Source organism: Callorhinus ursinus, unplaced genomic scaffold (genome assembly GCF_003265705.2).
Source record: "Callorhinus ursinus isolate GAN/ISIS: 27379988/994484 unplaced genomic scaffold, GSC_fseal_2.0 scaffold2, whole genome shotgun sequence".
Lineage (NCBI taxonomy): Eukaryota > Metazoa > Chordata > Mammalia > Carnivora > Otariidae > Callorhinus > Callorhinus ursinus.
Window position 1 is genome coordinate 12,396,947 of NW_027397064.1, and position 13,975 is coordinate 12,410,921.

At 43.2% G+C, this 13,975-nt stretch overlaps 1 protein-coding gene and 1 long non-coding RNA gene across 4 annotated transcripts in view; one reads left to right on the plus strand and one right to left on the minus strand.

Moving 5' to 3' along the window:
• The window catches only part of LOC141370169 (uncharacterized), a 24,293-nt gene extending 11,840 nt beyond the window's left edge, over positions 1–12,453 (minus strand). For all 3 annotated transcript variants that reach the window (XR_012373998.1, XR_012373996.1, XR_012373997.1), the window contains exons 1-3: positions 12,016–12,453; positions 11,717–11,789; positions 1,153–1,328 (exon numbers count right to left, since the gene is read on the minus strand). This is a non-coding gene — a long non-coding RNA (uncharacterized lncRNA). The remainder of the gene's footprint in view (positions 1–1,152; positions 1,329–11,716; positions 11,790–12,015) is intronic.
• A 350-nt stretch (positions 12,454–12,803) lies between these two features.
• Positions 12,804–13,975, plus strand: part of CUL3 (cullin 3) — an 89,708-nt gene continuing 88,536 nt past the window's right edge. Inside the window, exon 1 of the mRNA XM_025890710.2 lies at positions 12,804–13,311. Within this exon, the coding sequence (XP_025746495.1) occupies positions 13,246–13,311 (66 nt within the window). The 5' untranslated portion in view covers positions 12,804–13,245. The remainder of the gene's footprint in view (positions 13,312–13,975) is intronic.

Consider the following 13,975-nt stretch of genomic DNA (forward strand, 5'->3'; position numbering starts at 1 on the left):
AAAAAAAAAAAAAAAAAAAGAAGAGAGCAGGAGGGGAAAAATGAAGGGGGGGAATTGGAGGGGGAGACGAGCCATGAGAGACTACGGACTCTGAAAAACAAGCTGAGGGTTCTAGAGGGGAGGGGATTGGGGGAGGGTTAGCCTGGTGATGGGTATTAAAGAGGGCACGTTCTGTATGGAGCACTGGGTGTTACACGCACACAGTGAATCATGGAACACTACATCAAAAACTAATGATGTAAGGTATGGTGATTAACATAATAATAAAAAAAGGATAGTAATACATACTTCAAAAAATACTTATGAGTATTAGATTAAATTAGATAACACTTATTAAACACTTTATCCACTGCCTGGCACATACTAAGTGCTTAATAATTTGCAATCAATATCATTGTTAATTCTACCTTTTCCTTTTTTTTTTTAAGACTTTTATTTATTTGACAGGGAGGGGGCAGCACACAAGCAGGGTGAGTGGCAGGTAAAGGGACAGGGAGAAGCAGGCTCTCTGCCGAGCAGGGGGCCTGACTCGGGGCTCCATCCTAGAACCCCGAGATCATGGCCTGAGCTGAAGGCAGATGCTTAACCAACTGAGCCACCCAGGCGCCCCTAATTCTACATTTTCATGTATCAGATTCACTTCCTGTGAGACACCTGAATCATTCTTTTAAATAAAGTCTGATTATAATTTAATCCACACATTCATGTATTTCCAAAATTTTATTGAAATTTTTCAAATCTACTATAAAGTTGAAAAAACTATGCAGTGAATATCTAGACACCCACCACCTAGATCCTATAATTAACATTTCACTAGTGTTCTCACCTGTCTACCTATTCCTATAGACAACCAACAAACATTTTTTTAATGCATTTCAAATGCAGTGGAAAACATCAGTACACCTCTCTCCTAAATATATCAGCCTGCATATTGTTAAATAGAGTCCAGGATTTGTTTGTGACTCTTTTTTCCCCATTTGAAGTAAGACTCAACATATAATGAAAATATGCATTTGTTTTTATATTTTGGGGTGATTTAAATATTCCAAATTGACTCTTCTGGTGACTGCAATATTCAAAATCAGTCACCAACTATATTTGTTCTAACCTGTAACATAATGCATTGGAACGAATTAAAGAGGGCACGCTTACCTTACAGGTCAGCTGAACCATATCAAGTTACTCTTTGATGTGGGTGGGCATCATTCAATTGTTGAGTGCCAGAAGAGAGCAAAAAGGTAGAGGTAGAGTGGGTGTATTTTCTCCTTCTTTTCTCCGCTTGTTCATTTTCTCCTGTTCTTGGACATCAGCACTCCTGGTTCTTGGGCCTTTAGACTCAAAATGAATTATACCATTGGCTTTCCTGGTTCTCTAGCTTACAGATGACACATCGTGGGACTTCTTGGCCTCCATAAATAGTGAGCCGATTGCTTATAATAAATCTATCTACCTACCTACCTTTCTCCTATTGGTTCTGGAGAACCCTAGTTAATATCATTTGATTCTCAGGTTCTTATCATTCAAGGTTTTGTTGTACATTGTACTACATTCATTCTGCACACATTGAGAGCTTTTTCAAAGGAGGGGGTGGTCCAGCAGGTGGTTAGGAGCATGGGTAATGCAGCCACACACAATTCCCACCAGGTTTCTGTCACCTGCTAGTTATGTGATCCCGGGCAAACCACATCACCCCCCCACAACCCCCGCCCAAGCTATGAGTATTATTACGTTTTGGAACCATCACTTAAAATTGCAAAAGGTAGTTTGTCAGAGTCTTAGTCTAGGCCTAACTTAGTGTCCTCCAGGTGCAGAGAAATCAGGGTAATACCAAAAAATATTTTTAATTCTTCAACTTTTAGGAGCTTTGTCCTGCTCCCCTGTGTGGAATAGTGTGTGAAATAGATGATTCAATGGAAAAATAACATAACCGTGAAACGTGCAGACCCTAGAATTAGACAAACCTGAAACTAAGAGCTTGAATCCCGCTCTCATGGTTTACATATGTGGCATTCTTAGGCAAATACTTAATCTCTCTCAGATATGACAAGTTACTTTGTCTCACTCAGATAGAACTTTCTGATCTGTAAGATGAGGAAAACAATAAAATGAGAGCAGACATTTACTAAGTGCTTGTTATTTGCAAGGTGCTAAGAGCAACTGATTTTTTTAAAAGATTTTATTTATTTGAAAGAGAGAGAGGGAACACAAGCAGGGGGAGAGGCAGAGGGAGAAGCCGACTCCCCGCTGAGCAGGGAGCCCAAGGTGGGGCTCGATCCCAGGACCCTGGGATCATGACCTGAGCTGAAGGCAGACACTTAACCAACTGAGCCACCCAGGCGCTCCATAGCTCATGTTTACCTCACTTAATTCTCACAACAATCTAATGAGGTAGGTAGTGTTCTTATACCCTCTTCATACAGGAGCACCCAGAGCATTCAGCTAATTAGTTTGGAGCTTGGGGCTGAATTCAGAGCTCTCCATCCCTGCATGGGACAAGAGTGCTGGAAAGACAAAGTGAGAAAAACTGAAGAGCGAATCAGACATCTAGTAAATGTTCAATGGTCGCCCTTCTTTCCTCTGTAAAACTGCATCTGATTAGAACACCCAGAAAATGTACTTTATTTTTTATTTTTAGGAACTTAGGGAATGTAAAAGAAAAAAAAAAGAAAAAAAAAAGGTAATAAATTATTAAGAATAGATCTGACCTAAAATACAAACTTCTGTTCCCAAAGAGAAGTCTCCTGTTACACTAGCTCTTTACATGTTGGGGAGACACACACACCTTTACTATCAAACAGTTAAGATGGGATCAAGAGCTTGAAAGGTTCCAGAATGATCAATAAACATTTCTGCATCAAGTATAAACATTTCTGAGCTGAAAATCCCAATGCACATACCCACTCATTCCCTTGAGGAGGGGCTAAAATGAACCCCAGGTCATAGTTCATTCCTAGGAAATGTCTTTCTTAATTTCCATTGGAATGTCGAGAGGAGCCAACCTCTTGTTCACAAGCAGGAAGTGGAGTGAAAAAAAGAATTTCAGGATCCCCATCAGGTGCAAGGCTAAGAGAGGAGGAGCTCCCAGAGGGCCACACAGGCCCCTCTCCTGAGAGTTTTAATTTGATGCTTTCTTCCCCATCTATTGGTTCAAATAGGGCACGTATGTGAATCCATTGGTCACATTATCTTCCCATATGCTTTACATAGAGATGCTTGTCTGGTTGGGAATACAGGCAAAATGATAAAGAAGTTGCTTTTCCCTTTTTAAAGGTCCTGCCTCTCTAGGGAATTTGCTTGTTTCCAGGTACACTTAGTTTCTATGATGTAATAATTAATGCTAAGGTGTTGGAGGCTTCATGTAGTCTTCTTCCCACAGCATTTAATTTCGAACAGACCTCAGAGCCTAATGCTTTACCTGATAATGGGACTGTTTGTTGGCTTTGGGGCTCAGAGTGGAGTGTTATCGGGTGCCTCTCACACAATATCCCATGTCTAACTGTCTTGCCCACCTAAGTGGATGGCTAGTTTAATCTGTGTTTTTGTGCATTTGGCTTGCTTTCTTTTGTTTTTAGAAGGGAGAGTTTGGAGGGTAACGGGGCCTCTTCATTACCTGTCAAATTGCCTTATGTGGGCAACCACCTTGTCCTTATTTGCCTGTGGGTACACTTGTCTATAGATCTCACGAAGGAGGGAGCAAAGAATAAGGGTTCTCCAGCACCTCTGAAAGAGCTTACAATCCCGGAAAGGAGTGTGCGGGTGTCTGTTTAAATGTGCATGCCCATGGTATCTTTTTGAAATAAGCTGCACCTTTCTTTGGGTCCCTCACTCTGACGTTCTTCTCTTTGATCTCCTTATTTGTGTTTAAGGGCTATTCTTTCAGTGTATTTGGGGGCCTGAGATTATGCTCCCTTGGCCCCTTCATTAACCAAACACCCTATTATTCACACACACACACACACACTTCCCACCGTACTTCCTCAAACTCATTAATTTCCATGTAAAATCTCTTCAGAGATAGACAAATGTGCTTTGTATTAATAAGTGGTAGTAGTTGACTCCCAAGATCTATTCTAACCCAGTGATTAGTATAAACTCCACCCATTCACCCTTGCCACTGGGTGGGTTAAAATAGACATGTAACCTAGTCTCGGCTAGTGAGCCATGAGAGTCTCCTGGGCTGCTTCTGGGCATAGTTTCTTAGCTGGTAACACAGAGCCCTAAAAAAGAGACAGTCTCTCTTCTTCTTCTAGTCTGGACTTTGTTGTGTCTGGTGAAGAGATACCCATAATGCCTACAGCTGCTTTCCCCCGCCCAGGGCAGGGCCCTGAGAATTGCCGCAGAGCTGGGCCAGAGCCCTGTTGGACCACACCTGGGACCTGTACTCACTCTGGACTGCTTTTACCTGAGATAATGGATTCGATCACTGCTTACGCCAATTTGAGTTAGGTTTTCTGTTACTGGAAGCAAAAAAATAATTTAGCTAATTGAGATGCACTATTTTTATGAACAATTTTAGTTGTTAATAGTCATTTAATTTCATATATTTCCTCAGATGCTCATCTCCTTGATTGCTTTGATATAACCATATGATAATTACTAATCTTTGAGTTCAAACTACATGCCAGGCATGGATATAGAGGAGAGTCTGCTGGCTTGTTTTTAAAAAGTGATGTTGCTTATATTCAGTTAATGTGCAAGCCTCCTATTCCTACCCGTAGTCACTTGCTCCCATATATCACTGGTTAGCATCACGTTAGGTGCTAGCTGTGTAAATTCACCAAAAACCGATGGTGAATGAGTTGATCCAATAAGAGCCACATGGACCATTTCTTTGGCTTCTAAAAGTCTGGGCACGATTATGGAAAGAGCTGCTTATCAGTAGACATAAAAATACCTCAGATAATATAGCATCACACTTTGATCAAAATCTTAAGGATGAATTTAACTTGCCATGTACTTATTTTTCAGTTATTGTGATGATGTAAGGCCCAGCTTAGCTGTCCTCTTGTGTATAACAAAAGTGACATGGCAGTGGGGAAGTAAATGCTGAAGCACAAATGATAAATTGTGCTTTATATGTGATTTATCAATCCAAAGTTTATCGTTTGTGTGTTTTAGCAAGAAAAAACACAGTATAAGAAAGACCATGAGAAGTGACATTTGGGATACATCGCTTTGTGGGTTTATTTTTAAAAGTCCCTTATTTAACCTTAAAATAAACATAAGAGATTTAAAGTTTTCATCCTAGAATTGTTGTGAAACCAAATCTCAAAGCACAGGGAGGGTGTCTTAATAATCGAAAGCTTGTTGAAGACGTTGACCTGGTTTGAAAGCCAAAGCAGAGTTCCACCATTGCTTCTTCTTTTCATTTGTTTTTAGGGGTCTTGCTGCTCCTAAGTCTATGAGGGCAGATAACTTGGGAACTTCCTCCACAGAGAAGAGAAAGCTAGTGAATTGGCCAAAAGAAGCAAAAGTTGCAGGGAAGATGAATGCAGACTGGAAAATGATGCAACTGAGAGGATGGAAGTATAGGTACCAGATACGGATGATAGGGAGGCCACCGTGTAGGGGTGAGGAGGCTGGGCACTGGGGAACAGATGGAGCAAACTGGGTGTTGCGGGGACTGCATGAATGCAGAAACTAGTAAACACTTGTCATCTACCAAACCTAGACTAAAGGGTCAAAAATGCTATTAGCGGGACACCTGGGTGGCACAGTCCGTTGAGTGTCAACTCTTGGTTTCAGCTCAGGTCGTGATCTAGGGGTCATGAGATCAAGCCCCATATCAGGTTCCATGCTCAGCATGGATTCTGCTTGGGATTCTCTCTCCCTTTCCTTCTGCCCCTCTCACTCGTGCTTTCTCTCTCTCTAAAATAAATAAATCTTTTTAAAAAATGGTATTAGTAATTAGCCATAAAATAATCATTAATATTCCGGGGGGATGGGTTAGCCTGGTGATGGGTATTGAGGAGGGCACGTTTTGCATGGTGCACTGGGTGTTATGAACAAACAATGAATCATGGAACACTGCATCAAAAACTAATGATGTAATATATGGTGATTAACATAACAATAAAAAAATTAAAAAAAAATAATCATTAATATTCCTTGGGTTCAAATTATGTGGCCAGTGTTATACAAAATACATTATTTAATTTGATCCTCACACTAGCCTCATGAAGCTGGCACTACTATTAACCTAATTTTACTGAGGAGAATAAGTGGCACTCACTTGATACATTGCAGAACTCAGATTAGAATCCAGGTAGTTTGATTTCAGAGCTGCACTCTTATCCACGGTGCTATATTATTTCACAGTCTAAAGTACTGGCAATGCATAGACACTGCTAGTGTATATGATGGTTTTCATGCGAATTAGAAAAGGCCAAAGAGCTCTGGCTACCACCCAGAGAAATCCAGCCCCATTCCGTCACAAGTTAGAGGGCAACTGGCATCTTTGGTCAAGGAAACAGAAACTCTTTCCATCAGGTAATGACAACACTTGCCTTGGATATCGGCCTCCATCTATTTCCTCAGCAAGTAAACTTCCTACAGTGCACAGATTCTACAACTGTATGAGGGGCTTTAAACAAATTAATGTATAGGTCTATTTTACTTTATCAACCAAAAGTCTGTTTGCAAGCACTCTACATGGCGATTCCATTTGTCTCTCCAGATCTATTCTCTACCTTCTTTACTCCGTTCTGTGTCTCAGGAGGCTGACCTTATGGGCTCTATCAATGGGCTCCCTTGCCTTCTGGCTTCTGGTTAAGTTCATCCAATGGAAGCTACCAGCCAGAAGTCCAGCAGAAAGAGGAGAATGAGGGAGGAGCATTTTCTCCCCTGGCTGTCTCCCTACTGTGCCAGTACCTTAGGTCCTCTCCTAAGGCCTCAGCTTCTTAAGCAGTCCTATCCCACAGCTACAGAGAGAATTCTCTCTCCAAGTCCAGTGGCCACTTCTTCTCTTAGGCCTTCCAGCTTAGAAGTGCTGCAAGGTTCCTGGCTGCGACTAGTCCTGAGATGCTTCATCATCCCTCGATCACTCCCTAACTCTGCCCGCACAGTCTGTAAATAGTCCCTGAATTAAACTCGCCTCAATTTCCCTGTTTGAGTGAGCCATCTGTTTCCTGTCAGGACTCTGACTGATACACAGGGGAAACAAATTTTGACTATTTTAAGCAAAAATGGAATTTGGGGACGGCATGTTTGGAGTCACCGAAATGAGGGGAGTGGTTAAAAAACAAACGAATAAACAAACAAAAAGCAGAAACAGACCTATTAATACAGAGAACAAACGGATGGTTGCCACAGGGAAGGATGGCGGGGGATGAGCAAAATGGATGAAGGGGAGTGGGAGATCCAGGCTTCTGGTTATGGAATAAACAAGTTATGGAGATAAAAGGTCCAGTATATGGAATAGAGTCAATGATACTGTCATAGCATTGTACAGTGATCGACGATAGCATACTTGGGGTGAGCAGAGCATAACGTGCAGACTTGTTGAATCACTACATTGTACACTTGAAACTAACGTAATGTTGTGTGTCAACTATACTTATACTTAAAAAATGTATAATAATGATAATAAAGAAATGAGGGAAGGTGGGAGAACAAACAGGAACCAGGGGCCTGCTGGAAAGCTGAGGATCAGGAATGACAGCTAGTCATTCAGGAGGAAGAGACTGCATCACCCAGTGCCCCTGCCCGCATGCTCACCAGCTTTCCCTGTGTCCTTCAGTCACCTACTCAAGAGTTTCTAGGAGAGAGGGTCTGACTGCCTGGGTCTCCATTATACATCCCCAGGGTCAGCTGGGGAGTAGGGAGGAGTGGCTATTGTGGTAGGAAGTGTACACCACCACCTACCAAGACCACACCCAATGGGTGAATCCTTTAAAACAAGAAATCAGGGTGGTAAGAGAAAGCACCCCCCAAAAAAGGACAAATATCATTACAATAATTAATTTTAAAAATGTGGAAATAACTTAACAATCCAGGCATCTAAAGCAACTTTTCCCCAAAGATAAAGGTTCATGGAGAGATAGGCACTCCTCAACAAGGATTTCAGTAAGTAGAGAGGTATTACTTCTAAAGGTCTCATTAATGAAAATTCTTTAAAAAATTTTCAACTGGATTAAAGTTGCTGGTTTCATCTTAACAAGGCGTTCATGTTGTCCCTTTCTCCCATCCAACTATTAACCAGGCCCGACCCTACTTAGCTTCCAAGATCAGATGAGATCAGGCGCATTCCTTTCTCAAAACTGCCCAATCCATGGGTCTTCCGCCCCAAAACCAGCCACTCAAGAACTAGAAGATTCACAAACCAGTAACTTCAAATCAACTTCTCTCTAGGAATTAATTCATTATATCAATGCAGCTAGAGATTGGCCCAAACAATTTTTATTTTTTAGTCTCTTAAAGGTTATTCTTCACCTCTACCAGCACTCCTTTGCTTTATCCAGATTTTGATTTTTAGTGGTTAAAGATATAGTAAAGATACCATTTAACTATGAACTAAAGATACACAGCTTATTGAACAAGTTTGAAGATAATGTTATTTTATTACATTTGCTGACTGTTGGCTGTTGTATTTATAATTCACACAATTACTATAACTAGCATAAAATTTAAACTATTTACTTTTATAGCGTCTTTGGAACCTTGCTTTATCTCAACTCCAAAATTAACTTACTTTACAAAGACAGAGCTGAAGAGTTATAAAATTCAACATATACTTTACTTATCACGAAGGAAAGCAATACATATTCATAATTGTCCCCTGGAGGTTTCTTGACACAGTTACTGCCATCAGTAAGAGGAAATTTTTTCCTCAAAATAAATTCTTTTTCTTCAAAATAAAATCACAAAATTGCATGCAATGCCTATAATTTTAAATTGAGAATTTATATTTTGTTAAATTCAATTGGCCGTATAGATAGATATTTTTATTCCAAAATATTGACTTCCTTGATAAATGTGGAAGACAGAATACTGTCCAGGCTAACTACAGTTTCCAGAGCTGCCAGTGAGATGATTTTATTTAGCATGACAATGTGGTGAAAAATGGAGATGGGTTTTTATGATATAACAGACATTTAAAAATTTTCTTTAATTCAAGATGTAACTTTTTTCATATGCCCTCACATCTTATAGGCTTCTTGTTCTGAATACACACACACACACACACACACACACATACGTGTGTATATATATATATATATATATATATACACACACACACACACACACACGTGTATATATGGTAAATAGTAAGGACAAAGTAGAAAAGGTACATACAGAAAATCATATATATAAACGTCTGGGGTTACATTCTCAATGGGCTACTCTTTTAGCATGTCCTCTTATAAGGCACATAGGAATGCTACTACTCTAGATATGTATAAATCTAATGGCTTACAATACATACTGGTTGCCTAGTGGAGACAAGGAAGAAAGTAGAAGATCTAGCCCTTATTTTCAAAGAAGTGATAATATCTATAAATCTTCTCCTTCCAATTTGAAAAACATACATCTCTCCCTAACACAGTCTTTGTCTCTCCAAAACCATCGAACAGGTCTTTCTAATTGAATTGGTTGGCTGTCAGCTGTCTTAAAAACCAGTATCTACACAATCAAATCAGTGATTAAAGTGGGTTGGTATCCTGGATACCTAGAAACTCATGGTCAAGAAGAGGCTATTCCCTTTCACCGGCTTCTCACAGCCTGTACCGTCCATTTTAGACTGGGAGGTAGAAAAGGCGCTGGCCCACTCAGCCTCCTGGCTTCTCTGCCTGCACGTGTTCCATACAAATAAATGGAAATGGGGCCACTGTTCTCCTGTGTCAGGACATGGTCAGCATAAGTAAGAATACCAACCGGCAGGCATGCAGCATCTAGTGAGTTCCTATTGCAGCCCTGCTTTCTCTGCTACATCAGGTGGCAGTTGGCAGGAAAACTAATATTTTGAAAGTTCATTTGCTACTTGGAAATCACGGAATACCACTAGGTACAGAAGAATAGTCTGCTGCTTTAGAGAATATTTCATACACATTTTGAGACTGCTGGTTTTCTAGCAGGAAAATCTCTGATTTCTGGACTGGAGTGTATAGAAAGTTGTTGCCAAATCCAACTTGGGTCTGTGGTTTCCAAATTTTGAGATGTGAAAAGGACTCTGTTCAGTGATGGCAGGTCTCATGTGTCTTATTCCCCTTAGTGACTGACATCTAGCAGCCTTAACTAAACAGTTCTTGAGTAAATGAACTAATAAATTAGCAGTGGATTTCTTAATGTTAGTGGCAAATTCATTTTGAAGCGTTTTTCTTGGCCTATTGTGGTTAAAAGCCTAACAAAAGATGTAGTTGACTGTGATTTTTTAAGATGCAGCCAAATTTTGCTTGAGCAAAACCAGCATATGAAAAAATCTGGGTTCACAAAACAAACACTGTAAATTAAAGGATGATAATATGCTTCACAATTACATGGAAATATGCCTTAATTCAGAAGGCTCCTAAATGTTGGCTCATGATCTTTTCTCAGGTTCACAATGAAATAAGATAAAGCAGCTCACTGTATTATTTTTCATAAGGCTAAATTAATCAATTAAAAAAACTGTCCTTTATTAAAAAATTACCTTCTCCTGTTTCCGTGATTAAAATACTTTTCTAATAAAATAAGATAATGAGGCTAGTCTATGCAAATTATTCTTTTCTAATGCCCTTTCTTGCCAAAATAAAATTGCCAACCCTGTATTAGTTCCCCAGCTTTTTGAAAAGTATTTTATTGGTTTGTGAAATCCAAGACTGACTTAGTTTTAAAGTAAGATTCATTTGATACAAGTATTTTAAAAAAATACATATTCAATGAAGGAAGATAGTATACCCTTGGCCTTAATTACCCATGGTAATAATAGCCAACCAGTGTTGAGTTGCTACTCTGTGCTGAGCACTGCTCTCAGGGCTTTTAAAAATGTGTTAATCATCCGAATTTCATAGTATCCCAAGAAAGTAGTAGTATTTTTTCCCCATTTTACAGATGAGACCTCTTGCCTCAAAACACACAAAATCCAGCTGGTAAACTGATAGAGCTGGCTCTAGAACTTATGGTCTTATATTACAAAGAAACTGGGCCATAGCACAATGCAACCAATAGAAAAACATCACTCGTCATTATATTCTAATGATTTTGGAAATGGAGGTCCAATCAGCATACAGATTATAAACTCCTATCCAAGACTCCTACTATCATGTACTTAAAAATCACAGCCCTTCCCAATCTTACCTTACCAACCCAGTTCTTGGTGACCTATTTTTAGCTTCAGTATTTACAGAGGTATTGCTTCAAGCAATATCCTTATTTCTTAAACTCAAGTTTTAATTAGCAAATACCAGAAAACAAAGCAAGAAAATACATTTACAAAGGAGTATTCAACCAAATAGGAGATGAAACACAACATTCCTAAATTCAGTCATCATGATTAAGTTAACTTAGGGCAAATTCAACCTTATCGTACACACAAAAAAAGAATATTTGTTTACTTAAAGAGTATAAAACTCCAGCTCCCAAATGCTATGAAAAAGTATTAACACCCTAGCTTTCAAGAAAGTTTTAAAAAGTATTACAGTAAGTAAATAAAGTATTAAAACCTCAGCTTCCAGATGTAGATATCCATCCCAACAATAGGTTCTTATTTAAAAGATTACAGACTTTAGTGGGAACTCACATATTTCTTTGCAGTGCCTGAAGTCCAAATAAAATATCAATTCGGCAAAGAGGTAAATTAGGAAGTAAAATTCCTAATAAATAAAAAGATAAAAGGCAAAACTGATGAATCCAACCAGACCTTTTCACAATGACAAAGAAAAAACAAAACAAAAACAAAAAACTTCCAAAATTACAGCAAACTGGAATCAAAGACAATTTTGGCTTTCAAAACCGACAATACTCTTGGTAATGGTAAAAATGATTTGGCAAGTTAAAGACGGGTTTCTATCACCCTATCGTCTATTTATCACCACTTACCAAAATATTGCACTACATGAAAGATGCTGTCATTTTACTTCAATGACGACGAAAAAGAGATTTTAACGCTATTAAATTCTGGGTTGCCCTAGGAAAGATCAATGAATCAAGAGGTCTTGGGGCTTCTGCAGTTTAAGGAAATTTTGTAGATTAACATCTTCACCCCTCAGTTCCGAGAGGCGGGGTGTGCATATCCAATCCGAATACCTTGTATACATACAGCACTCTAATTTCTAACAACTGCAGGTAACTCCTGCACAAACTCTCTTTCTGGCTTCTGCTCAAGTACCCCTCCCTAGCTCACATGCCCTAGAAAAGCACAGAACCAGTTCTAGTACTTAGTTACCACCCAGCACCCCTAAGCTCCTCCCCGAGACTACCCTCCTCCCGCCTGGCCGGGCCCGGCCCGGCCCGGCCCGGCCCGGCCCGGCCCGGCCCAGCCCACCCCCCTCCCGCTCCGGCCCTCTGAACCAGGCCCCCCCCCCCCCCCGCGCGCTCCACCAATCAGCAACCACCTCCGCCCGTAGCCCCGTCTCCGCCGCTCCCCTTTCAAAAAGGCAGCTTTCTCCTCCCGCCTTCAGCCCCACCCCTCTCCCACCTCCCCGCCCCGCTGGTCCCTCCCACTTCCCCAACTCCCCGTTCCCCTCCTCCCCTGTTGACCCCTCCCGCTCCCAGGCTTCGCCCCGCCCAGTCCGGGGCAGCGCGCTCGCTCTCTTCTCGCGAGATCTGAGCGTCCCCGCCGCTGCCGCCCGCCTCCCCCTCCCGTCCTCCCACCCCCCTCCCCCCCCCCCCCCCCCCCTCCCGCCCCCCCCCCTCCCCCCCATCTCTCCACTCTCCGGCTCTCCTCCCTCCCTCCTCCCCCCCTCCACCCTCTGGGCCGGATCTCGTCTCGCTGAGGCGGAGGAGGAGAAGGAGGAGGACGTTCGGCCTGCGCAGTGAGATGTTTGTCCGTCGCCGCCGCCGCCGCCATCGCGGAGGAGCGCGATAAAGGGAGCCGAGCCGGGCGTGAGGGGGACCCCGCGGAGCCGCCGCGCCAGCGCAGCCCCCCAGCCGAGCCCGAGCCGCCGCCGCCCCCGCCGCGGCCGCCCAGGGGCCGGCCAGCTCTCCAGCCTAGCCCGGGGGCCGCGCCGCCGCCCCCAGCGTAGCCCCTCGCCTGCCCGCCCGCCTTAAATGTGACACCGGCGCCTCGGAGTGCGACCCGAAGCCGCCGCCGGGGAGGGGACGAGCACCATGTCGAATCTGAGCAAAGGCACGGGCAGCCGGAAGGACACCAAGATGCGGATCCGGGCCTTTCCGGTGAGTCTCTCTTCGGCGCCTGGGACCCCAGGGCCGGGGGCCCGGCGGAGAGCCGCACGCGAGGCCCGGGCTGAACTCCCCCAACAGGCCGCAGGCCCGGCCTCCCCTCCCCCACGCCGCCGGCCGCGGGGCGCGAGCCTTCCCGGCAACGGGGCGGCGCGGGGCCCCGGCGCGGCCGCCCTCCCGGGCCGTTCCCCGCGCCCGGCGCCCGAGCCCGCGCCCGGCGCCCGGCGCCGCGCACCCGCCCGGGAGCTGCTCCTCCGGCCAACCAGCGGGCGTCGGCTGCGGCCGGGGCCGCTTGGCCGGTCCCAGCCCCTTCGCACGTTCCTGGGGTGTAGGCCCAGCCCCTAGTACTTCTCGCCGTGCTCGCTTCCCGGGACCACCAGAGCTGCGGGGACGAGGACTGTGGAAGTCCTCCGTGTATGGGGCGTGTGTGTAACTTTTCACGTGTGGTCTCGCTCCGGTTTAAAATAGAAGCTAGCCTAAAAGATGGCCAGCCAGACCTTCTGGACTGCCCTCTCCCGCTCTCTTCCTCCTCCTCAGGGTTTTGCCACCAACCTACCCCGACGCAGTGACAGTGGTTCCACGTAGTGCTCAGTAGTAACGTACTAATATCATCAGCTGTATTTATAGTCTCTTTCATCCACAGGCTTCCAAAGCACTT